Genomic DNA, 27,969 nt, shown 5'->3' with positions numbered 1-27,969 from the left:
TGTAAAACACTTTTGCCCATTAAATAAAAACAACATTCAACTCAAAATTTACTGCATGTGCAAAGCATCTGTGGGCCTAGTCCTGCCTCATTCACTGCATTTCATGGCATGGCAAGTGAAGGAGAAGAGGAACTTTAAAAGTTTCACTCTATTCTTCTTTCATTTGCTGATTTTCACCGTCCACTTTTCTTTGAGCTGCAAACTGTGAACACACCGTATTATTCTAGGGTCCTACAGTTGGCAAAGTGCCAACATGCAAACTGCTCCATAAACGAAAGTGAAAGTTAAAAATTGCACTCGCAGCATTGGACTCTAAGTGACCCAGTAACAGGCTGTCTGCGTATCGTTGACATGGAGACAAGTCCCGGTAAACACACGGTGACCCGATCAAAACACAGAGTGAAGGAATAACAGTTCGGGGACCACAAATAGGCGGCCGGATGCGGCCCGCGTATTGACGGCCTCTGGTCTAGTGGGTGCGCGACGGAATTTCATAACGTGGCTCAAGCACATTCAGCATTCACTGTATTTCACAGGGAAACCAAAATGCTCCAATACATGTGACTTCCAAGATGCAGGAGGGTTATAATGTTCCTCTGCTCCTTCACTTGCCATGACTACCACTGCGCTTGACGAGTGAGTTGACGCGCAACCTTTTTTTTTCTTCATCAACCGATCCGCGGACCACGTCCGTGCCGAACCGTGGAGAGGCATCCGTACGGATCACGGATCAACGATGATCCGTTGCACCACTACATACGAGTGATAGTGTTAGGCTCAAGGAAAAAGGGTAACGCAAAAAATATAAATGTTTGCTTTTCATCTTTTCAATACAGTCACAAATCACACAGCTGTGGAAACAAATCTCTTCAAAATGTACATTAACTGAGAGAAAAGAATGGAGATCCACCCGCCATCCCGCCCCAAACCCACAGACTTGATTGTGTTCATTTTTTAAGAGTGTATACTGTGATTAAAACGAGTCATTCCTTGTCAATTGATGTTAGACCCATATCGGCCTGGAATAACAACCGAGCTGTGTATTTTCTGGGCTACAGCGAAGGTGCTGAAGTGATTCAAGAGCCAACGTACTGTTGTTCTGGGAATGACCGCCTGATAGGATCTCTGCGTGTTGCTTTTGTTGGAAACTGAAAAAGCAGAGCGGGAAACCATGCAACCTCACAGTCACATATATTCACATTCAGCTCCACAGATCCATCATTTCCTGCAGCTCGTCTGTCGTTCCCTCGCTTTGCCGCATACTTTCACAAGGCCATTGAGTTATTTTAGGATCCCCCTTTAACTCAAACTACAGCCCTCTCGCTCTAACACAAACATTCCTCAGCTTCCACAAACCTTCGGATGATGTGAACGACTTCACAGCTGAGCATACATTTGACATATCGGAGTTTCATTGTGCATCCAGCATGTGTTAAAATGTGTACGAGTGCCAGAGACCGGAGACCCCCACTGTCCAGATGTAGTTAAATGTTGCTCACAGAACAAGTAGGCCGATCCAAAAGACTACAGATAGCTTTGTTATTTAAAGAAGGCTATCACAGGATCATTTCTTTAGGGGTCATGTGGCAACAAAGTAAAGAAGAAAAACTGAGGATGTTTAATATTTACATTTTGTATATGTTTTTTTACAACAAAAGGATAAAATATGCAATTTTAGATCATTTTTTTACTGATTTTTGGAAGGCATCTTGCGACCCCCCCAATCAGTGTCTCGCGACCCCCCAAGGGGTCCCGACCCCCGCTTTGGGAACCACTGCTCTATAAGTGCATGTGCATGACATGTCCGCCATCTCAAAACCGAATCTGCTATTTTCACCGTTTCCATGAAGAAAAACAGATTGGGAGAAAACCTCAAAAATGCCGTCAGTCCGAACACCATCATTTAAAAGAAATCCAAGCCGAGGAAATGTGAGCGAGCGACAGAACACGAGAGATTGTTCTGGAATATAAATACTCTGACCCCGTCTCTCTCCCTCAGCCTCAGACCACAGCACCCAGGGTGAACACTCTCACACACACTAACTGCTACTTGCAGAAGAGCATGCATGCCCACACTGCGCTCACGGGGTTCACTTGAGGTTTGCTTTTTAGGGACAAACCAAAAAAAGGAGCACGTAGATTCTGAATGTTTTTAGTCTCGTCAAAACAGGGTAAGTTTAGCTCTGTGCTGAAGTCATGGAGAGATGCAGCAGCACAGTGTGATTGTTTCTACAATGAATGAGGACACATGCATGAGGGAAAGGATTTCAGATTACAAATCTCACACTGATTTTCACTGCCCGGGATACTAAATCACTGAACCCCTGCAGGCAGATTTATTTGAGCTACACTGAGGACAGATACAAATAATCACAGGAGAGTAGAGTACAGAGCTGCTGGGGACACAAACATCTCAAGTAGGATTTATGAACTCTCATATTAAGACTGAATTATAACACCCTGTTTGTGTCTAAGACTGAGGATACATTTAAGACTGATACCAAAACCAAGACTTTGAATTCGTCTCATTACATTTAGCAGAGGAAAATCGCACCCAATGTTGGTGCCTCACTTCCTGAATCACAGTCGTCTCTGCCTGATGTGTGCAGCTTCTGTCATTGGGTTGTCTCATCCCTATTTTCTGATTCCCTACAAAGCTCTTAATGGTCAGACACCTTCGTATATTAAAGAGCTCAGAGTGCCCTATTACCCCTCTAGAACACTAACTCCCAACATGCAGGCCTGCTGGTCGTACCTAAAGTCTCTAAAAGTAGTATGGGAGGTAGAACCTTCAGTTATCAGGCCCCTCTCCTTTGGAATCATCTACCAGTCAGGGTCCAGGAGGCAGACACTCTCTCTTCTTTTAAGTGTAGGCTTCAAACTTTCCTTTATGATAAAGCTTATAATTAGAGCTGGATCAGGCTTGGACCAGCTCTTAGTTATGCTGCTATAGACTTAGACTGCCGGGGGAACTGACACACCTATCTCACCCCCCATCACTTACTTTAACTCTTCCTGTCCCATTAAAGTTACTAACCATAGACCTTTCTGGAGTCCCTGAGCTCCCTTGTCTCGTAGGTTCCTCTGGATCTCTGCTGCTGTGGACGTACCAGACTCCAGCTGCTACAACTACTACTATCCAACTCACCACTATCATCTCTCTCTCTCCCTCTCTCCAACACGGTCTCAGCAGATGTGTGTCTAACATGAGTCTGGTCCTGCTGGAGGTTTCTGCCTGTTAAAGGAAGTTTGTCCTTGCCACTGTAACTTGCTAAATGCTGCAAAGTGCTCTGCTCATGGTGGATTACGATGAGATCAGACTGAGTCCTGACTGTAAGAGGGGACTGGATCTGATCCTGTCTAGACCTGCTCTGTTTGGAAAGAGTCTGAGGAGAACATTTGTTGTGATTTGTTGCTATAGAAATAAAGATTGATTGATTGATTGATTGATTGATAAAAGTGGACAATGACACAGAGCTAGTTAGTTCTATTGATCCTTCCTCTTCAGCTTTCTGTCTCTTGAAGGTCAGCGCTGTAAAGGTAGCTAACACGGGACTTCCACCAGATACCATATCTGTGTATCATACTTTGTGAACACATTATATGAGGTACTGATCTGCAGACAGGTACCTTGTTTAGATGCCCTATATTGGGCTGTATTTATTCCTGCTGGAGCATAGAGGCCTTAGGCTGACACGAACTTCCAACAGATCTGTGTCCGGTCCGTCTCTGATCCACTGCGGTCCGGCTCTGTGCTCTCTCGTCCATCAACACCCACCGGTTGCGTTTTCGGAACGCAGCACGGAGCAGGACGACCGGACAGCTGGAGTCATGTGACCAAGGTTTTCCCGCGGTAACTACTGAATCAAGGATTCTCCTCCTCCTCTCCTCATCCATGTTGTCTTTCTGGTCCTCTGAAAACCTCTGACCTGTTGACTCCAAGCCTGGCTCCGCTCATCATGACTGTTTGTTGTTGTAGTTAAGTGAAATACGATCTGGTGATAACACAGAGTGTTTTATTCTGAAAATTAACCAGATGTTTTCATTTTGTTTTGGTGCCTGACTTCCTGTCCCGCTCCATCTGCTCTGTTGAGATTGATGTGTTGTGCTCCGGAATCCGGCAAAAATAGAAGTCTTGGAGGACTCCGACCTGCCGGATCAGAGACGCAGCCGGAACGCAACGGAGCGGATCCAGTAGAAGTTAACACAGACTAGAATAGAAACCTATAAGATCCGGTGCTGTGATGGATTGGAGACTGACAGGACATGGATCTGGTGGAATTTGGCTGTAACTATTGTTACGCAACGTAAATAAAATTTAATTTGAAGCACTCAGAGGAATGAAAAATCACATTTGAAATCTATATAAAAAAAAAAGATGTCCTTTAAAGTGCAGTAGTTCAGATGAAAACTGCTGATGGAAGAACTGGTCAACTTGTTGAATGAAATATTCACTTCCATTATTTTATGGTGGAAGAAAAAAAGGAGCTACAAGCTGGTATCTGAAAATAAACCAAACTCGTACCAATAATTCAAAGCAGGATGAAATCATTCACCTTTAAGAGTCCTTTTGTTTAGCTCTGAATTTGAAGTGGATTTTCTCAGCGCCCTGCCTACACAGTAGCACTTCTGGTTGGCTGGCTGGCAGATTTAATAGCTGGCTTCTAGGAAAACTGTAGTTGAGGATGCGTGGGTGATGCTTGTGTTCACATCATATAAAGTCGACCATGTTCAGCGTGGGTTGGAGCAATAACCTGCTAGAGATGATTTGGCACAATAAAAGTATGTGTGGGGTGTAATCATTTACACAGTGTGTGTGTGTGGGGTGTAATCATTTACACAGTGTGTGTGTGTGTGTGTGTGTGTGTGTGTGTGTGTGTGTGTCTGTCTGTCTGTCTGTCTGTCTGTCTGTCTGTCTGTCTGTCTGTCTGTCTGTCTGTCTGTCTGTCTGTGTCTGTGTGTGTTGTATTTCAGTGGAACATTCCTGCACTGTTGACCCTTTCAGGCCCGGGGGGCAGAGCAGGGTCTGTCCTCCTGGTCCCTGCTTCTCTTTGTCCCTCCTGTCTCAGTCTTCAGACACACTCCTGTCACACACACGTCCCTCACAAACCGACTCCTCGATCCTTAAGTAGTCCCATTTACCGCCCTCTTCCTTCCCTCCTCCTGAGCAATCCTTCTCACTTCTTCCAAACAGCTTTCCCTCGCTTCCTCTGTCCTCTGCACCCCACTGCTGCTCCAGATGCAGCCTCCCTCTTCCTCCTCTTCCTCCTTAGTTTGTCATGACCATAAAAGGACAAAAGCAGGCCCTGTGGCCTTGTCCTGTACCACTTAGTTCTTCTGCTTTTCTTTCCTGCTCTCCTTTTCCACCACACTCCATCTCTCTCTCTCTTCCTCATCTGCAGAATAATCTCATCTCTTGCCTCCATCCTCCTCCCTCCTTGATGTGCTTAAGTCTTTCACCCCAGCATCACAAACAAAGCTGGCTGAGGAGACGGAGCTGTGAAGCTTGGTGATATTTTGGGATGGAAAAGGTCAACTTAAGAGCTCATGTAGACACCAAGTCCATGGTTTCATGTAAAGCAGCTTCTTCCCATAACAATCATGTAAGTGAGTTCTCCCTTGGTCAACTCACCTCTGCGTGATGGGGTCATGTAGCAGTCTGCACTAAGTCACACACAGGTCAGGACCAGCTTCATACAGTAGAGATCAGGTTTCAGTTTTAGAGTTATGGTACATCTCAACAATATAATGACCCAAAGGCAGAAGAGAATCCTCAGACACATAGATATATTGCTCGACAACATCTATGTATATATGAGGATCAGTATGGTTGGATGAGTTATAGAGACAGAGAAAGATACCTTGTCTCTGACTCCTTCACCCCTCCACCCTGACTCATGACCTTTAGTTAACTTCACTCAGAGTTCAGACAAAGGTAGCGTCGGATCCTGTTTGCTTTCTTAAAGACACTTGGTATCCAGGAACGCACGATACTGAAATGTTTGGAGATATCTTAGAGCTCATCATTTCTACACCTGGGTTTGGAATCTGTGGTGAAATGAGAGAGCAAGTTAAGGTGGGCTTAGCATTGTCCAAGAGATCATTTGAGAACCATTTGGCTATTGACGACGATATCTGCGTCTGGGAACAAAGGATAAACTCTCTGTTTTCAAAGTGGTTAGCAATGAATGACTCCCAATCACAACTTCTATATTAGTCTTCATCAACCCAATGTTTTAGGATGTTTGCAAGATGATCCCACTGGCTGTCCAGACACAATCACTGCTGCATAGTTCACTTCATAGCGTTGTAATCAGCATGATTTACCAAATTCAGCTCTGTGTGGGTTGTTAAAAATCAGAGAATGCTGCTTTGTAAGGAGACTTTCAATACACATTTCTAAAACACCCAACTTCTCTATAACTATCTCTAAAAACAAAACTTGCAAGCTCTCTTCTAACTCCGGTGGGGACCCTGGTGTCTCAAAATGTTCAGCTGCAGACAGAAAGCAAGCGAGACTGTTCCTTTGAACTGCTTAGCGTTCACATGTTTCAGAAGTCATAGAAAAATCATAGAAAAATCATGACACATGTTCTTCCTCCGATCATTACAACATGGTCTTGAGAGTATATTTGTAAGAGATAGAGAAGCTAACAGTCCAAATGAGTTGGACAATATATATGAGCTATGACTTTATTACAGCCTATCATTATTTTGTAATAAATGGACGTAACTTGAAAATCTGGAGCATTATACATGTTTATATATTTGTATTAATATAGGATATTTCTTTTGTTTTTTAATGTTATATTAATCCCTTGAATTAATAATTAGAAAAATATCATTCAGCCTTATCTGTTTCATTATCATTATTAATATAATATTCACTTTCAATTTTTTTTCCTTTTTCCTTTCAATGCTTATTTTTTATTTCTGCTTTTTTTTAATAAACATTAATTCTATTTTTTATTTTGTTGTTGTTGTTCTTGCCCTGGTTTTCCTCTTATTATTATTATTGTTATTGTTTTTGTTATTATTTTTACAACTTCTTTGTTTGTCAGCTTTTTATGTTGTTCATATTCGTGCCTTGTTACTTGTCACTTTGTTATTCTGTCTACCATCACTTGGTCACCCTCTTCTTGTAAAGCACATTTCTTCCACAATAAAAAACTAAAAATACAAATTAAAAAATTTAAATTAAAATCTGGAGCACTGCAGAAAAAGTCTGTTCAACTTGCTCACCTGCACGGTCTTCTTGATGCGCTGGGAGGGTCCAGGGTAGTCCTTGGAGTACAGATCAGTCAGGAACAGAGAGTTAATGAGTGTTGATTTCCCCAGACCGGATTCACCTGAGGACACACAGACCAACACCACACAGAGGAGTCATTCTCATTCTCAAATACCCAACAGTTCATATTGTATCTGACATAAACACACAGAACTAACAGAGAGCCTATTGGACACATGTTGAGCTCAGGCACAGATTCACCCAATAGCAAACACACCCTGATTAACATGTACATGTGTGTGCCTGCATTGCACACACACTCTCACACACACGCACACACACTCAGGGCCTGGAGGGACTGAGCTGGAGCGGAGAAAATAAAGTCGATTTATTGTCTGTGGGGGAAAAGGTCAGCAGCTCGTCTGCCAGCGACAAAAGCTTTCAGATCGAGGGAATAAAACATTTCCTCTCCACCTCCTGCTCACTCGCTCCCCAAACACACACACACACACACACGTCCACTCCCCCGTCCCTTTAAATAAAGGATTCCCCCATGTGTACGTCTCCCTCTCTCTCTTATTGTGCAAACTTTTCATGCCTTGCTCCAGTGCTGACGTTCAGGGCAGCCGTAAATTAACATTAACTCGTCAAGGAGTACACACACACACACACACACATGCACACACACACTGCAGTGATTAATGGCTGAGCATCTGGCCCGTGTCTCAGGAGAGGACACAGAGGAGTGTTGGGTTGGAGGGCTGCTTGTCCGAGCTGGACCTCTGACTGACTCACCATCACAGAGCTTCTCAGACAGAAGTTCTGTCTCATACTTTATCATCATTAAGTTACACAGATGGAAAATGTTTAAGTGGACATCTTATCTTAAACACTATCAGATACATCAGACTGGACTGATCTGGGCTGACGTGTTCTGCTTTCCTAAAACAACAGAAAACCGAGTGGAGTGAGCAAACGTGACTGAATATGACTGCAGTGATGTCAGAGAGGAAGGAAGAGCAGGTTTGCATCAATCACACTTCTGTATTATGGGCTTCATTACACAGCTGAGTTACATGACTTGATATTGATCGGTCTGTTATTTCTTGAGAGCACACCTTTGCTCTGGATTCAGCTCCGATCACAGACTTTGACTAACTGTAATCAGTCTGTGTCAGGAGGCTGTCTGTAGTGCTGCTGGAGTAGAGATGTATTGCGCTCATACTAGGTTCATCTATCAAGGAGGTGTTTCAAGTTTAAAGCATGTTTCAGAATCAGCTGACTGAAGGTGTTGCAAACAGCGGAGACGCTCAGCTGGCGGCTGCGGCTGAGTGACAGCTCTCCACTAGGGATGGGCAATGAGTTTCAAATGTTTTAATATTCGCTCACTTTGTAAAAAGCAAAGAGTTACTTTGAATATATAAAAGTACAATTTTTCCTCGTTTCTACCGCTGCCTGGTTGTAATACACGCCACGCCGCGTCACAGAAACACCGACATAAAGACCGAGACAGACGCTGTCAGTGCCTGCTACTAACAGCACCTTGTCCTGCTGCTGGCTAATGTGACTGCCACACAAACGGGCTGTTAATGGAACAGGTCTATGTGTGTGTGTGTGTGTGTGTGTGTGTGTGTGTGTGTGTGTGTGTGTGTGTGTGTGTGTGTGTGTGTGTGTGTGTGTGTGTGTGTGTGTGTGTGTGTGGGGGGGGGGGGGGGGGGGGTTCACTAGTTCACTAGTTCATACAGAACCTGTGTGCAGCCTGAGCAGCAGATTTCCAAGATCTGTCTCACAGCTGGAGATGCAAGAACACGTTTATCAGATTGAATGTCTGTTTGGAGTGTAACTCTTGTAATGAACTGATATCTGTTATCACAGCTGTGTGTGGGGTTAATCAAAGGCCACATTAGTCAGATGGAGGTTGAAAGGCTCCTGGATTACAGCTTGGCCGATCCTGCCGTTTCCCTGCAACCAAACATGCTAAAATGTGATTGGTCAAAAACCAGAATCTCTACGCCCCTGACTGAATATAAATACCAACTCTGTTTTTATCCCTTTCAACGTCAGCCACCTGCTGAGGGTGAACACTCACTAGAAGAACAGTTTCATTCTTTCTCATCAACGGGACATCTGTGTTTCTCGTCAGTCAGTGACAGCGTGGTGAGAAGACCCGCTGGAATCCAGTCTTTACCCCTCCTTAACCTCTCACTCCGCCCCCTGTGTGTGTTTGTCCAGTTATGGATGATATTCTCTCCCAGTGAGTTATGAAAACACCGGCACACGCACACACACACACTGCAGGAGACACTGAGACAGACGACAGATGACCCCCGTTTGATGGACTGTGTGGAGTTGAGGTCAAGCATGCACACAAACACACACACTTACACACACACAGAGGCAGTTACATGGCGGGACAGCACAGATGTATGAGCAGCTCCCCTCCTCAATCCAAAGTAATCCCAGCACTGCAGAGGAGAGAAGGTTAACTAAACGTGAGAGGAGAGGGACTGACTGAGTGACTGAGTGAGTGTGTGTTGGTGTGTTGGTGTAGCTGCTGATGTGAAGTCTACTAAACAGACAGCAGTGAGTGAAGTGAAGGATCAGGCAGAGGCATGGGGGTCACAGGACGGTCCAGAGCTTGGCCTTCTTGTATTTTACTAATCATTTGATATCACGCCGCCCGCTTGACTTCAGACTGCCCTACACCCTGACATCTTTGTTCTGTCTCCTCCTGACACGTCTGAGTCTCCCTCTCTGTCTCACTTCACCTGTGTGAACGCAGCGTCCCCACAGGGTTTAGGACAGAATGTCATGGGTCAAAGGTTTCAGGTTTCAGTTTCAGTTCCTGACAGACTCTACCTGTGGTTGAGCTGAGCCAGGCGTGCCCTGTCTTGCCTGAGGAGCAGATGTGTCGCCCAGGCCGAGGACTCAAAACAAACAGACAACTTCAAGGCCACATTCCAGGAGATACGTCTCTGATCCGTCACATCACCAGATCTGATAGGTCAGTATTCTAGTCAATGTGTTAACTTCCACTGGATCCGCTCCGTTGCGTTTCGGCTGCGTCTCTGATCCGGCAGGTCGGAACATAACAGATGAGATATGCCAGACTTCTGTTTTTGCCGGATGCCGGAGCACGACGCATCAATCTCAACAGAGCAGATGGAGCGGGACAGGAAGTCAGGCACCAAAACAAAATAAAAACATCCGGTTAATTTTCAGAATAAAACACTGTGTTATCGTTACATCCTTTTTAACTTAACTATGACAACATGTCAATTTGAGCGAAGCCAGGCCTGGAGTCTACAGGTCAGAGGTTTTCAGAGGTCCCAAGTCCTCCCTACTGCCAACAAATGGCAGTGGATCATCAGCAAACATCGTGTTAGAGGCTCTAACTGTTTCACAAACAGCACAGGGAGGAGGGAAGGAGGCGTTATTCTGCAGCATTTTGACCTCTATTTATACAGATCACAGATAAACCCTCTCTAGAGGTTTAAATAAATGCTGCATGGCTCTTTCTTAGTCGTGTTTGTGCAGCTGAATGAAGAATGCGTGTTTAAAGTGAAGGTTTGTCTGACAGAGTCCCACACTGTGATGATGCTTCACTCTGTCACTGCAGTCGTCTGAACCCCTGAGGGCAGCTTTGTCCCAATTAGCCTCCCGAGTTCAGCTTTAATTAAATATTGGTTCCACACGACATGTGGAAGCGTAGTCTGTAAATAGACTAATGACATGAACGTCGATGATGGATGGGATGGATGGGATGGATGGGATGGATAGCTGACCCTTCCAGCAAACCCCTGCTGTGTCTCTTCCTCTCTCTCCGTCTGATCGTCACTCAGCCTCTAACCACATTCCAGTCTGTCCTATTTCTCTGCTGCTACACTTCTGTATTTCAACCCTTTCATTTTGTGTGTGGGGATCATGAAGAGACGACAGGGGGTAGTCCTCACAGTCCCAGCCTGCAGAAACCTCTGCTCATGATGACGACCATAGAATAAAATGACCAGATAAGTAAGAACAGAGTAACTGAAAATCACTGTTTGTGCTTGTGTGTTTTTGTTGACACAGTCTACATGAAGGGTCACTGGATCATCATTCTCAGGGTTTGGATGTGGATAGAGACTGGCTCTGATAGGTAGTCACAGCAGAGACACTCATTTGGCTCTGGCCTACTTGCAGACGTTAGCTGACTTATATCTTCTGGAACAGTCTGCCTGCTTTAACACGTGCATGAGGGTGTTATGTAATCCAGTGTTAGGTGTCTCATACAATCCCAACGATATCCCAAATAGATAATACATATCATGGCATGAGTACTAATCAGTATGATGAGTAGAAAAACTACTGTATGCACAAATCAACTCAACAAGCTACAACCAGAGCATCAGATACCTTGCTAGTTTACCAATGCTCTCTCATTGACGTGAGGTTTCAACAAGCAGCAACCTCCAGTCTTAAAATATGAAGCCCATGTGGAAGTGCTATAAACTGCAGTTCATCGCGCGTCCACTTGAGGCTGGCTGCAGAAACACCGGAAACCACATACACACCAATTCAAAGAAGACAATCTTTACAGCAGAAATAAACATGTTTTCAGCCTGGTTCAAAAAACGTGTCTGCATATGTTTCTGGTTTGTGTCATGTTTGTCACAAACTGTCAAATATTAATTCTTCTGTGCTTGTGACTGTGTGCGTGTGACCATCACCATCCCTCTTAGAACTCTGGCCTATCTTTTACTGACAGCTAATATCATGTTCTGTAAAAGAGGGCGTGCACACCTAGGTGGACCAAAAAAAAAAAAAGAAAGTGAAAGAAAGATTACATAAGGATATACAAAGGGACAGGGAAAGAGAAGGAGAGAGAGACCTAAGACACTTAGATGGAGAGGGACCATCTCACCATGACGCCAAAAAACTCTGTGCGGTGATACTAATGATTAAGCAACCCTTAGTGTCCACAATCATTACTGAAGCTTGGGTCGCAGAGGGTTGCCGCCGTGCTGTGTTCTATTTGTGTAACAAGAACACCACTGGTGCAGATGATACCACCTGGGTCAGACCAGCCGAGCGGTTCAGCCCAGCACCCGGGCCGCGAGAGCAGTCAGACCAAAGGACCCAACGCGCCACGGGAGACCCAGGCCAGGGGACAAGCCAAGGACCCAGACCGGAAGCAAACAGGTACCGCCGGGGCACCCAGGGCGACCCGCAGGTCACCCAGCAGGAGGAAAGCTCATTTCTCTATCAGCACACACTTTAGGGGGAGATTTTGGTTATTGTTGAAGATATTAAACTTACGAGTTTTGCCCAAATAAGGACATGGCTGACTTGATTGACAGGCGGGGATATTGTAGCTGATCGCAAGGAGGCTAACGGCCTGCCTCAACTACCTCTCTGTTTTCGAAACCGCCTACTCAACTAGCAGTGTGTACTGATTTAAATTCAGTATACAGCATGCTAACAAGAGCAAAATCTGCAGTATGCCAAAACTCCCTGGATGTTGTACTGATTCAGGAACATGTCTCAGTATGCATCGGACCAGTCTTCCTCGCAATCGGTTTCCCACAACGCACAGTGTTTTCCTTTTTTCCATATATGACGGGGGCACTCAGTTTTTAGGTGCTATGAAAATGACTAAATTCCATATAAATCACTCCTTTACTTTTTAAATCATAAGTGATGCTAAAGAAGCAGTTTATCTATCAGCTTGATCGTTGTTTACTTCCGCTTTCTGAAACCAGAAATCCAGCAACACCTGACCCAGCATCCTGCAGACCAGATCCAACAGAACAGTCATACTACAGACTAAATCCAAACACAGTATGTACCTACTGCCTACTACATTAGTAGGTAGTATGTAGGAGGCCGTTTCGGAAACAGCCCTTGTCTTTGCATCATACTAGATACTCCACAGTTAGGTTGAGTCAGCATTTCCAATATGGCTCCTGCCGACGATAGGCTTCAAAACTCTGCTTCAGAAACAGACAGGTGACGTCACAGAGACTATGTTCATGTATTACACAGTCTGAGGGTTTCAAACGGAAAGTGTAATCTTCAGATTTCAAATGTTGCATATGGAATAGAAAGATTGAAAGAGCTGTATGGAGCTTAGTTCAAAGAGACAAACAAACATACAAACGGTCGGAGTGGTCTTCCCTTGAGATTCCTCACATTCCTCCCTCTCTTTCCTTCAATTCTGCCTCCCCCCTCTTCTCTCTCACTGCCCTGAGGGCAGCAGCTGGCCCCCTCACATCCTGACAAGCCTACAAACTAGCACCCAACAAAAAAAACACAAACACACACACCCACCCACACACACAGTACACCCACATCACAGGCATGTGTGAGGCCTGGACCAGAGAGTGTGAGATGAGACATCTGGGGAACATACAGGCATGAAAAGAGAGTTCAGCACAGACCGAGTGACAGACAAACAAACGCTGGATGTGAGAGAAGTTGTGTTTGGTTGTTACAGAAGATAATTCTCCATTGTTGAGGCTAAATGGCTGAGGCAGGGGGGCAAAGGTCAGTGTTTGGCCAAAGATAAGGATCTGCAAGTCCAGCAGAGTCCATAGACAAGTCAGAATCCAACCTAAACTGTGTCAGCGCTCCATCCGTGAGCCGAGGTCATATTGGGCCAGCTAAGGGACACAACCCACTTTCCACTGGTGTTTATTTTAGTTAAATTAAAGAGATGGTGTTCTGCTGCGATCCACCGAGCCTGAGACTAAATCTGACAGAATCAGCACGTGCTGGGTCACGGCAGACATGTGCATCTCAAAATAGAGATGCCGAGAAGCGGAGCAGAACTGAGAGGAAGAATGAGTAAAAAGAGGGAGAGACTCGCCTTCAGTGGTCTGACTGAGCAAGCATGAACATGCACATGTGCACGACCCCATCCATACATGCACGTGCACACTGACAGAGTGGCCTGTACTGAGTGTGGTGCCCGGAGGCAATGAGCGGTCTTTGTGGAGAGGATTTGTAAACAGGCTTCTGTCCTGCAATAACAAAGAGGCATGGAGGGTTTCATGCATACTAAACTGAGCGCAGATGTAGGAGAGGGTGCAGACTGGAAGATGCTGAGCACACTTTTAGCTGACCTGTTTGGAGACCAGAACAAGGTTAACATGTAGGAGCTATAAAACATCCAGATCCGGATTTCCCTCCCCAGGATGAATAAAGTATTTCTGATTCTGGTTCTGATTGTAGATATAAAGGGTCCATCTGATGCTGATCCCCTTCTACAAGCTCATCTCTCTCTAAACCAAGTTTATAAAGGAAAAGCACTGCAGTTGTTGCCAATGGGCTGTGTCCCTGTGTCCCTGTGGTGCAGGCATGTACAGTGCAGTTAGGGAAGAAGTTTCCATTTTTAATCACTGCCCTCACTTTGTAACATAACCAGCTATATGTAATACAAAGTTGAAGCAATGCATGTTACAGATAATGGTGCACAAGCCTACAGAGATAAAAAGGCAGTGGGGATTGAGGCTGCTCACTTTTAATGCATCATAGTGCGTGTAGGCGCTGCCAGCATGACTCTGCAAGTGAAAGACCTCAGGACTCTGGATCAGTTACAACAGACTGAGTAAATGCAACCAACAACTGGCTCTACTTACAACCTACACAGACTTGAGACAACATCAATGTGGCCAAAGTTCCCTTTAAGGAGTTTGGGGTATTATAAACTGTAATTCATAGAGCATCCGCTTGAGGCTGGCTGCAGAAACACCAGAAACCACATACACACCAATTCAAAGAAGACGATCTTTGCAGCAGAAATAAACATGTTTACAGCCTGGTTAGAAAAACGACTTGACTCTATGAAGCTAATTTCTCTATCGGCACTCACTGTGCGGGGGGTGAATTTTTTTCTAAGCAACGGCTCAGAAGATATTAAGATTACAAGTTTTTGCCCAAATAAGGACATGACTGACTTGACTGCCGGACGGGAACACGTAGCTGTTTGCTAGGAGGCTCAAACTCCGCCTCTTTCCGTCACACTCTGCCTGGTTGAGTTCCACATTTCCAATATGGCTGCCAACGCCGACTGGCTTCAAAACAGCACTAAGGAACAGATGGGTAACGTCACAGATACTACATCCATTATTTATACACTCTATGGTCCAGACTTTGAAATGAAGCAGTGTTTAGTATTACAAAGGGTGTTGACAGAACAGTGTACCCAACGGTCCATTCGTGCAGTCATGTATTTTCTACACCTATGGGTGGCACAGCAAAGTAGCCCATATGTTGTTGCGTGTAGCCACCTAGTCCAACTCCTCTGGAGCGATGCAGGGACACTCACAGGCAGTATGGGACTAATCCTTTTAGCATGCTCTGGGTTTGCCAAGGGTTCATCTCCACAGTGGACTTGCCAGATAATGTTCCCAGTATGTGATCTCAGGCCTTATACCAGGGGTGGAATGACACTGAATGGTGAACGTAAGCTTCCTTTCCAGTGAGGCTCACTCGTAGGGGCAACAATACCGGACAAATTGAGAGCGGAGAGCGGCAAACTCTGAAATAACATAGTGGTACATTTTGATTTCAGAATAACCACCGTCAGTGTTTTACTAAACTGAGTGTTCAACTCAGAAGATATGTAAAGATGTGATATCTACATTTTGATCCTGAGGTTCAGTCAGCTGATGTTCAGTACGGCTCGATCGCTCCTCTCTTCTCTCACAGTCCTTCACAGAGAACACTTTAACTTGTCATGACAGGAGAAGCACAGATGGAACTAATGACATTAACAATGGCTCCTTTCCAATGAACTGTCCAAGTAAACCATGCCGGGGACATCCATCGCACTGGACTTGACACACCTGAGGGAAACCCTGCTCATGATGGCAGAATGCACCTGTCTTTCCTACAAAGGCACGTACATGCTTCTCCTTTCATTTTCAGATAATCATTCCAAATTCCATTCTCAACACGATCCACCATGATGATACAAATCTGAGTGGTACAGAAAACACATTTTCCTTGAGGGACTATCTTACTGAATGCAGCCTGTTTAATGGCTGCCTGTTCAAAGATCTACTGAACAATTACAATAAGTCATCTCTACCCTGTGGTGTCTGAAAAATCAGGTCCACTTTTAAAGGAACTGTGGTTCCCTTTTAACTGTCTGCATGCACTGATCTGGTCCTGTTATCTGGTGTCAGTCAGACACTTACTGAAAAAGTTAGATAGACCAGGTATCGGGACAAAGGCCAATCCACGAAGCCAATCTATGCTCCTCTGTTCTATGCTATTCCATGTGCGCGTCATCCACGCATATTATGCTAGCATAGTGGGAGCTAGCTAAGGAGGCTCCACAGTCTGAAGGTATTTCACACTTGTTGCACCAACAACTCCAACGGCAACTTGCAAAATGTGCAGCGCTAATCTTCCGAGGGGTGGTAGCATAACAAGTTGTAACACAACTAATTCTATCAAACATCTCAAGAATGGTCACGTCAAAGAATACAAAGAATTCAACCAAACAGAAACAGGAGCTGAGACTAAAGGCTGATTTGAACTTCTGCGTTAAATCAACGGCGTAGCCTACGCCGGGGGTCCGCGTAGCTCCCGTACCTACGCACGTAGCTGACGCGCACCTCCTCCAAAATGTAACTCCCCGTAGAGCCGGCGCGGACCGCAAGCTCTGTGATTGGTCTGTTCAGTGGCTTTGTCTTTCCCGCATTTACAACACTTCCGGGATCCCGGACATCGGCCGCACATCGGCCGTGTGTTTCATCTCCTCCTCTCTATTCTTCATGTAATCATGTCTGTATGATAAACAGCAACATGTATCAGCTGTAGATTAACATAACACGCTCTGAAACTCTGTGGAAAAGTAAACAGAGATCGTAGCGGGACCGGAAGCAGGCGGCCGGCTATCAGAGAGACCGCACTGCCCTCAGGCGTTTCGGCGGAGAATTGCTGCGTGACACGGACACACCAACGCACAAGTATGTGGGGCTCATGTCTGCATCAGCCCCTGCTGCGTAGGGGAGACGCAGAAGTATACATCAGCCTTAAGCATTTCATGCTATTGGCTGTATTGAGAAGAATAACAGGATTCATTGGTCTGGACCACAGACTGTATAATACGTGGACGTAGTATCCGTGACATCACCCATCTGTTCCTGAAGCGCTGTTTTGAAGCCGATCGTCAACGGGAGCCATATTGGAAATGCTGAACTCAACCTAATGTCTGTTCAGCTAGTGTGAGGAAAAGAGGCGGGCCGACAGTGTTCCCGCCTGTCAATCAAGTCAGCTGTGCCTCTCATAATGGAAAACTTGTAATCTTCATATCTTTGAAATTGCCACGTTATGAATAAATCACCCCCCGTACAGTGTGTGCCGATCAAAACATGAGCTATCCAGACTACACTTGTATTTTGTATCAGGCTGTAAACATGTTTATTTCTGTTGTAAAGATCGGCTCATTGAATGAGTGTGTTTGTGGTTTCTGCCCTTTCTGGATCCAGCCTCTAGTGGACACTCGATGAACTGCAGTTTTTAACACTTAAGCATTGGCTTCAATTCTCGCATCCGGAGGTCGCTACTTGGTCTGGACAAGCAACCCCCATGTCTGAAGGAAAAAGAGGGATTTTGTGGTCTGGTTGAACACTTTGAACCAGTTTACCATCACGCACGTATTTTCACGACACCGCTCTGCCTGATCAAAAAGTGTGCAAACACTTATCAACAGTGTTCATAGATTTGACAGTGTTGAGCCGGAGCTGACCTGGAGCTTTGACATTCGCCTGTTGTCACTCTTAAGCCTAACAATAGACTGTTCAGACACGAGTGACACGCAACACAGCGCAGTGCTATAAGCTTAAATCTTCCACGGATCACACACCAGTGACTCAATGTAGACGGACATCTAGGAAAGGCGTGACCGGTGGTATGACACAGTTGGGATTTAAAGTTCACATTTTTCATTCCTTTCTCATTTGGTGCAGATTATATAATTACTGATTAAATAATCCACAGCTGTGTTTACAGGTTTATGGATGAACTGCAAGCCCTGTAACTTTGAATTTACCAACTAACACACTTACACCAACACAGACAGCTCTCCCTCACTCTCACACCCACCTCATCCGCAGCACCCAGCTGTTCAACTAAATCTGGACAAGGAACAACATCAACGGTATGAAAAAGCAGCAATAAAGCACTTTAACAAACAAAGTCAGGAGCAGGAACTGATGGTTTTTAAATAAGTGAATACATTGGACTTAAAGCAGTGGAAGAAGGTGATGATCCCCGTCCATTAATCACATCCCTCCCGTCCTTCAGCAGCTTCACTGGTTACCGATTACTAGTTTCAAGATCCTGCTCCTCACCTTTAAGGCCCTCCATAACCTCGCTCCTCCATACCTCTCTGAACTTCTCCACATCAACACACCCAGCCGCACTCTCAGGTCTTCTTCTTCCATTCACCTCACTACACCACCCGCCCGCTTAATCACCATGGGGTCCAGAGCCTTCAGCCGCTCTGCTTCCTGCCTCTTGATGTCCCTCCCTCCAGACATCCGTAACACCACCTCTCTTTGCATTTTCAAATCACATCTCAAAACAAATCTTTTTAAACTGTCATACTCACTCTGATTACACCTCTTCACTGCACTTCATCTTATCCTGTTCACTTTACTTATTTTTCTCAGTCATGACTTGTCGATTTTCTCAGCCTAATTTTTAAATTGTTCTTTGTTAAATACTCTTCCCTGTACGGTGACCTTGAGTGCTCAGAAAGGTACCTTTAAATAAAATGCATTATTATTATTATTTATTATGATTATTCCAAATGAATGGAGCTTTGTATCTGAATGACCGGCGACCAATTTGGAGATTTTGTTTAACAAACTGCAAGTGCACATTTAGAAACGTGTTAGTAAATAATATTCTGTCATGTTTTGGTCTGCTCTTTGTTTTCTTTTAGTGGTTTTTGGTTATTCTGGTCCCTGTTCAGGTGTACTGAGTTTCTAGGGTCTTTTGTTTCATGTGTTCACTTCCCTTTTGATATTTGCTCATGTCTGTGTATTCCTTCTCTGTGTTTTTGTCTTGTGCGTCTTGTTTTAGAATAATCTCCCTGTGTGTTAAGTTCAGTTTTACTTCCTGTGTTTTCCCTCCTTTGTGATCGTCTTCACCTGAGCCTTGTTGGTCTCACTTGTACCCCCCTAACTTGTGAACCAGTGTGTGTATATAGGCCCAATCTCAATGTCCTCCCTAAACCCTGAGCCCTCCTTGACTTCATTGACGTCACCTGTAAAGTGATTGAGGGCAGGAGGCTCTAAGGACTCGAAGTGTAGAACTGTGAACTGGACAGCACTTTGTGACTTCACATGTAACCTGCATGACATCATGTAGCTCACCTTAGCAGAGTCAGGACGTTTCATTGCACAGTTTTTTACTTTCCTCAAATTCAAGACACTTAAGGGACTGAGTGACTTACTGCCATGTGATCCAGTCTCTTACCACACATACTGCCTAATCATACAACTATAAATATATAAATACATTCAGGCTGATTGAGGCTGTTTCCTACATTTATAATTACAGGCAAACCTTTTGGTCACGCTAACATTGGTTTCACCTTCCTGCTTTTTGTTTACAGTCACACTTATTGTGTTCAGAGCAACTGTAATAAACTGAATTTCCCCCTGGGATAAATACAGTATTTCTGATTCTGATTCTGATTCCAGGTATATTATCAGACTGGATTGATCTCAGCATCAGCAGATACCAAAGCCTTGGACCAGGACTTCATAAGTTGGATTGGTGCATCCTTGGTTATATCTTTGAGCGGGCTTTGGGACCTTACAGACCGAGTTACAAACAGGACAGAGTTTATTGATTCAAGGAGAGCGAGGAATGTTTGAGAGAAGTGAAATTCAGAATGAGGAACTAGTTATCCACCAAATATTAACACACGTCATGTTCTGTGACTGCGGTCGTGTCTGATGATTCATCGGCCTCTCGGTCACATTAACAACCACAGCGTGTTCATTTCCTGGCTGTGATTGGAGAAATCTTCATTCAGAGTCCTCCTGATAAAGTCTTAATGAGACTGATGAAGACTACGGGAAGAAGAAGAGTGAGGTACTTTTCCCTGCACACGCAGAAAGAATGTGTGTGTGTATGTGTGTGTGAGCGTGAGTAAATGTGTATATGTGGTGTGTATTAATGCATCTGGTTAAGCTGGCAGATTAACTAGACCAAAGCCTTCCTTCACTCACTCCCTTCTGTAAGGTCACTAGGCAAGGCGGTCAATCCTAAGCCTGTCAGACCGTCTTATCTGGAAACACACACTCTGCACAATGTTACAACACGCACACACACACACACACACACATACAAAGCTCAGAGGCTTAGGACGGTACAACAACAACAGAACGGACAGCAGGGCGGACAGGCACACAGTCTTCAAGTGTACCCGACCTGTGAGGATGATAAACTGAGACTCAGACTTCAGTGGGTGAAACTCCCCTTGATACAGAGCATCTTCAACCCAAACAGATAATCACTGTTTTCATGGTTTTATCACTCCCTCCAGGGTTTTGTGGCTTTTTTTTTTGTGATTGTTGCAGCTCAAAAAGCCTGATTTTGCGACAGCTTTTTGAAAACATTTGCAGTGAAAGTTTTGAGTTGATTTTTTTTTCAGCTTTTTTCCCCAATAACATCTCAGGGGCAAGTAAATATGCTGAATTATTGGCAGTTGTCTTCAGTGTTGTTGGTAGCCTCACCAAGAAATGCTGAGATTTCAACTATTTTTTCCTTTTTTTGTGCTAGGACAGCTGAAGAGAGAAAGGAAATGTGGGGAGCAGAGAGGGAAGACATGCAGGACATGTTCGCGGCTGGGAGTCAAGCTGGCGACCTCCGCGACGAGGACCACAGCCTCTGTACGTGGGGCACCTAGACCGCAAGGCCACCAGAGCCCCCCGATTTCAACTATTTAAAAAAACATACTTTGTTTGTGCACAGGTGACATCACAGAGAGTCTCCCTCTTCATCTTCCAGACTTTGTGAAATACTGTACTGGCATTTAGTGAAACTATTAAAAACAATATTATGTAAATTCAAACTGAGTAATAAACAGGACACGTTCCTAACTTTTTTTTAATTAATTGCTTTAAATTCAAATTGGGCAAATCATTTTCCTAAAACAAAGAAAAGATTCTGTTTTCAACAGATGCTGTGTTGTATATGTGCTATTTCCAAATGATTGTTCAGTGTTTGTATTCATATTTCCCCCCTACTTTGTAAACACTGTTGCACTAGAAAAAATACATTGTAAATAAATACAACTATAGCTTATTAAAGGTGACATATCATGCAAATTTGACTTTTTAATGGTTCTCTACCTGAAATATGTGTCCCTGGCATGTCTACAAACCCCCCGAGAATGAAAAAAATCCATTCTGCCCCTGTTCTGATTTCTCCACCTTTCTGTAAATGTGTGTGAAACAAGCCGTTTCAGACTTCCGTGTTTTTGTTACGTAACAACAATATCCGGTCTGTCACGGAGTCAGAGCTCGGAGCTTGTTCAGCCTATAGACTGTATAAAATAATACTGAATCCCTCCCCCGTTTTTCATTACCTGCACAAATGTGTGCTAACAAGGAGCTTAGGAGGGAGGCATGCTAGTTGTAGGCTGTCTTAATAAACACAAAGGTCGGTTTTACTCCCCACGTCTGCAGATTTGAAGATCTAGTGGATGATTTTTGTTTATCATGGATAAGTGCTAGCGCTAGTTAGCATAGCCACATAGCTATATGTTCGTAGCTGTGTACCAAGACACACGTCGACATACTGACAAATAAAACAACAAGAAACACTAAATCTATGACCAATCGTTCAGAAAGGTCCTGCTACAGGCGCCTCTCCGTCAGGATCAGATTCAGAGGGTTGAAGTAACGTGATCTCTGAGCAGCCGTGTATATTCAGCCAACATGTAAACATTAGATCAACGTGCCGGAGAGCCGAGGCACATCCACTTCCGGAGGGGGCGTGGTCAGAGGGAAAACAGAGTGTTCTGAGGAGGACTGAAGAAGAGGGTTTTTCAGGCAGACCAAAATCTGATTTCAAAGTGTTTTTTTGAGCATAAACTTTAAAGACATGTTTTGGGGACCTCTTAGACCAATATATATTGATGAAAAAAGCGTGATATGTCACCTTTAATGCTGCTGTAACAACTGAATTTGCTGTAACAACTGAATTTGCTGTAACAACTGAATTTCCCCCCGGGGGATCTCATCTTATCTTAATACTAAAAGTGTATTTGAGTATCTATAAATAACAAAGTTGTCATCGTCACTTGTCTTGACTGCTCTCTTTTCACCCGTTCTCCGTGCCGATCAAGTGAGGACTTACATTGATGTTCCACCATGATGTTGCACGCCGTGCAAAACAGTTTACCCCTGCTGTCATGTAAAACATTAGGAAACTGACTTGCACGAACTTAGACGGCAATATTAGTTGGTAAATGTGCTTTTTTCGTGTCGGACATGTCTTCATCTTGTAAACCGCTAACAAGGAAGTGAAATTGATGAGGAAACCGATGACGTACAGGGGCTGAGGTTGAGGTGATTGGTCAAATTTGTTTGATTGTATAAAATTGCAAGGCCGCACAGAAATCACGCTGAATGGTTGAATTTGCGTTGATAATTGTGATATCGCAACTTCCTGGAGGGACTGTTTTATGTTTTAAGTCTGTTTTTCAAAGAGCTCACTTTAATTTGATAATGGTCACTCGTACCTTGTAGTCTTATTTCAAACACTGACTCAAAGGATAAACCTCCTGGAAACCTAATCTTGGGAAATAACCTCAGAATGAATCATCACGACTACTGAACGCCAGAGCAACTTGACAAGAATGTGCGTCAGATGGACTCCGAAGCAGAGTCCCTCATGCAGCTCTGCTCGCATTAAAACCTCTGATGTGCTCTCCTCCTGAGTGGCTTTAGGAAAGAGAGGCAGTGAGGCTGTGAAGCACTGGCCTTGTTACACAGCAGAAGCAGCGTGAAGCCGGCATCGCTTCCTCTCTCTCTCTCTCCTCCCAGCCCCCTTCAGTTTTCATCTGACACTCAGTTCTGTTCAGCTCTCTGCACTTCTGCTGGATCTCGCTGATCCTTCCTGGAGTTTCTATTCAGTCTGCCAGTTGGACAAAAGAACCAGGAAGCAGCTTTTTTTTTACCCAAGAGAGAGATGGATTGAAGACTTGGACAGAAGAGGAGTGAAGCTAAAGAAGAAATCCACCAGAAGAGCAGTCAGACGAGGCAACTAAGTCAAACCACATGGTCTTCTGGCAACAAAGCACTGAGAACACACAGTTGTACGACTTAACTCAAAAGTTATGACATGTTCGCCCCCCTCTGTTCGACATTGTATCTCAACATGCCGCTCGTCATCACCAACAAATCCTTTCAATTAATCCGTTCTCTGCACGGCTGCTCCATTCATCATTATTCTGAGAGCATTCACAGTTTGAAATAAAGACATGAAAAGTCTGATTTAATACAGAAGGTGTAAACAAGAACACCCGCTCACTGGATATAGTTGAAACTTCACCTGTTGGATGGAGGCCTGGGTAGAATGGCCATGCTTTCACACTACAACTACGACTACTTTCAATTCTTTCTATCGTGTTTCTGTATTTTACCCAAGCGGCAACCTCCGGTCTCAAAATATGAAGCCCATAAGAAAGTGTTATAAACTGCAGTTCATCAAGTGTCCACTAGAGGCTGGGTGCAGAAACACCAGAAACCACATACACACCCATTGAAAGAAGACGATCTTTACAGCAGAAATAAACATGTTTACAGCCTGGTACAAGAAACTGTTTGCTGATAGAGGTTAGCTACATAGACCCACACACTGTACGGGGGGTGAATTTTTTCTAACGCAACGGTTCAGAAGATATTAAGATTATGAGTTTTGCCCAAACAAGGCAATGACTGACTTGACTAACAGTCAAGCTTGCGCTAGTTCGGAGCCGTTTGAACTCATGTTTGTTTTTCTGCCTGCTCGAGCCCGTGAAGGAGGCATGTCGTGACATCAGATTTACGTGACCACTTTTCCCAGCAGCACTAGTGCCAACTTTCCCTCACAACAACAGCGATGGTGGACAACGGCAGGTTGTCTCCTCGGCCGACCACTGCTTTGCCTTGGAATCCATTAGTCTCTTATTTTTTCGCTGCAGGAAAATGGCGGAAACACGTTTGGTTTGTGTTTTTGATCACAGCAACCCCGCCCCTCACCCCTGATGTGAGAGGTTTGCGGTTCTAGACCAGCAAAGAGTTGAAGCCGCTCTAGAACCAGTTTTCCCAGCCGGGAGCCGGTTCACTCGCAGTCGACACATGAAAAAACGGTTTTCAATTGAGCGCCGGCCCTGAAACTGTAACAGAGAACTCTCAGGGATCTTCTGGTTTATACAACCAGATTAATTTGGTAAGTTTTCGTATATGTTCATCTTTAGTGGATACAAGCTGCTGAACTGAGTTTCCTCTGAAGGGTGTCTGGGCTCAGCCTAAGAGAGAGGGTCAGGAGCTCAGACATCCGGAGGGAGCTGGGAGTAGAGACGCTCCTCCTTCGTGTCCGAAGAAGTCAGCTAAGGTGGTTCGGGCATCTGATAAGGATGCCTCCCGGACGCCTCCTTTTAGAGGTGTTCTGGGCAAGTCAAACTGGGAGAGGGCCCCGGGGTAGACCCAGAACTCGGTGGAGGGATTATATCTCCCGCCTGGTCTGGGATTGCCTAGGGATTCCCCAAGAGGAGCTGGAAAGTGTTGCTGGGGAGAGGGATGTCTGGGTCAATCTGCTTGGACTGTTTGCTAAATATTTCCGTCATGAAGAGTTTGATTATATGAGAACAGTTTCCCACACAGCCTGTTGCAGTAAATGCTGCAGTACAGCTGGGTGTCATTATAATCTATTCATCTGTCGTGTCTCACTGTGACACATTAGAGCTCATATTTCTACCAGTCTCCCCTCCATTATCTCTCTTTCTCTGCACTGCAGTCCTGTTTACAGTTACAACAGCCTCCAAGTCAGACAAGGATCAGGGTACGGCTGGACGACGTGATTGGCCCTTTTTTTGAAAGTGTCATTGTCTTTCACAGTTAAACCAGCTGATCAAAGCAGCAGGAAGGTATATTGATATCTTAATTTGTAAGAGCTCAAAAGCCCCCATAAGAACCGGACAGACATTATAAAGTCATCCAAAGTGACTCCACTCTCGCTGTCGAGCTCTGCTGGCTACAGGAACCACTTCTCCTGGCTGCAACACTGTACAAATTTGAACGAGTTACCTGCAGGCATCTGCCCAGTCAGCTCATACTGCACCATCTGTCTTCTCCAAATCTACCACGGAACAATACTGGACCCAACGTCCAGCCAAGCTTTCACATCTCACCACGATGCCAAGTAAAGCAGGGTTGTGTGCAGCCTCTAGCCTGTGTCATGATGAACATCCAGCTGGCTGCTTCTCAAATCAAAGTATAATCAGCTTTTCTTTCTCTCTCTCCCTCACTCACAGGTCCTTTAATCTCTGTCACCTCTCCTTTTCACCAGGGGTCACAGACACATGATCAACTTTGTCCTTATTATTTGTTGCCGATTCTATTCAACAGTTGAGTTAACCCTACTGTTTTTAAAAATAATAATGAGTTTTAATATATACATATATATATAGATTTATAGACGCCCCATTATGACATTCCACCAGACTGGAATAAAGGCCTAGATGTGGAGGGCTCAGCACAGAACAGTCTCTCAGTGCCTGGTTTCTCTGTTGCAGACCTAGCTTAGTGAAATATGTGGTGCAACCCTTTGCAACGAATTAAAAATATGCTGACTTTGGATAAAATAATCACTCATAGGAAGTCAAGTACTTCCTCTACCTTTGGAATAGAAATGTTCCACAAAGCATGAATGGCTTGTAGGTAGCTGTGTGACAGAGGGTGAGTGTACAAGCACTTTTTAAGAGAGGCGTTGTAAGCTTATTGTCTTGATAGCAACAGTGCCAAGTAACAGGGGCTGGTTTGATGTGAACAGGTTCCTCTCTGGTTTTCCTCTTTCCCTGTCAGTGACTCTTTACAGAAACACCAGAGCAGAGTGAACGCCCCCGTGTACAGAACAGAAAGGTATTTAGAGCAATGCACCAGTAAACTGTGTAGAAGCCATTGACTGTTTATAAAGAGATGGACGGCTCGACAGCTCTCCAAAAGTGGAACATTTAGACCTCCTTGATTGGTGTTCGGCTGAGGTATGGGTCATGAAGTCCACCTCCTCCGTTACAACAGATGAAGCAAACTAAATCAAATTAGTAAACAAGAAACTTACAAATAACATTTTCTCAAACATGGTTTTGGTCAAAGTGAGTCCTCATCGAGCTGATTTGTGAGCAATCCTTTGTTTTGAGAAGTTTAGCTTCAGTCAGTTATTTGGTGTTAAAAAAAAGTGATGTAGCATCATGACTGACAGCTCTGTTAACAAATGCAAGCTCCTGCAGCGCTCTTTAATAACAGAGGAGGAACGCTGACAGAAAATGTAACAACACTTCAGGACTCATAGAGCTTCCCTTAACCGTCGTGAGAGTCAATGGCAGACGCTACATTCAGTGAATGGGTAAATGTCACGTCACTTTATCTGGTAACAGTGAGTTTATTTTGTGCTTGTTTAGGTTAGCTAAACACTTTACTAGAACATATTAGCTCACCAAAATGTTGATATGTTTTCTTTTTAAAATCATTCAAACACAGACGAAATATTTACAAAAGGAATGAAACTAATCCAGTGCTAGGCTCCTCTCTAGTTATGTACAGAACATCAACAAAATCGATTGACCCTGTTGTTATTGTACGGAACTGTAATTTTGTTTGTCTGTGCCCTGTTTTCAAAGAATTGTAAAATTCAATAAAAAATGGTTAAAAAAACATCAAACACATTTTCTGATCAGATTAAAAAAACAGGTTAATGCATTTTAAATTTAATTTATTTTTAATTTATTTCATTTTTAATTCATTTCTAATTTTTCGATTTTTTTAATGAATTTATTTTGATTTTTTTAAATTAATTTTTATCTTTATTTCATGTTATATTATTTTTTTATGTTGTAATTGCATGTAAAGCATCTTTGAGTACCTAGAAAAGCGCTATATAAGTCTTATTACTATTAACATTTTAATTAATATGAATCTATATTTCTATTGACTTTATGGAGAGATTTGAGACTGCTGAACAATCCGTGTCTCATCTATGTTGAGAAAAAACAGTGCTAATGAAGTTACTTCCTGACAGCTCTACCCACTGAGAGCTTCAGTGGTGAGACCAGCAGCCTCCATGTAAGACCCTTCCCCCTCATCCTCATCTTTAGCACTGCTTTGCTCCTCACAATTGTTAGAAGTAAAATTTGGATCAGCTGGGGTATGCAGGTCTGAGAGCCAAGAACACTGGAAGAAGAGAGAAAGAGAGGCCCATATGTGAGAGGGCCTGAAACAGGATCTAGTTGATTGTGGATTTCTCTCCAAAGCCATCAGTCTGCTGTCTTCGCCTGCCAACTGCGACTCTCTCACAGAGGCTATTTACTGAACAGGAAGCTCACATCGGAGCCTGAAACAGTGAGGCTGGATGTCACTTTGTTTTAATGTTGAGCTTTTAGAGCTAAAGGGAAAGTTTTGGGGCATTAGAACCAAAATACTTAGCAGTATTTGTTCTCTTTTCCAGAGCGAGACAAGAGGATTAAT

At 44.1% G+C, this 27,969-nt stretch overlaps 1 protein-coding gene across 2 annotated transcripts in view; it reads right to left on the bottom strand.

Annotated features, from left to right (window-relative positions):
• Positions 1 to 27,969, bottom strand: part of LOC117814759 (septin-7-like) — a 62,004-nt gene that overhangs the window by 26,361 nt on the left and 7,674 nt on the right. For both annotated transcript variants that reach the window (XM_034686254.1, XM_034686253.1), the window contains exon 3: positions 7,243 to 7,349. In XM_034686254.1, the coding sequence (XP_034542145.1) occupies positions 7,243 to 7,349 (107 nt within the window). The remainder of the gene's footprint in view (positions 1 to 7,242; positions 7,350 to 27,969) is intronic.

This window comes from Notolabrus celidotus, chromosome 6, assembly GCF_009762535.1.
Source record: "Notolabrus celidotus isolate fNotCel1 chromosome 6, fNotCel1.pri, whole genome shotgun sequence".
NCBI lineage: Eukaryota > Metazoa > Chordata > Actinopteri > Labriformes > Labridae > Notolabrus > Notolabrus celidotus.
Note: the sequence above shows the minus strand (reverse complement) of the source record. Positions and strands in the feature narration are given on the sequence as shown.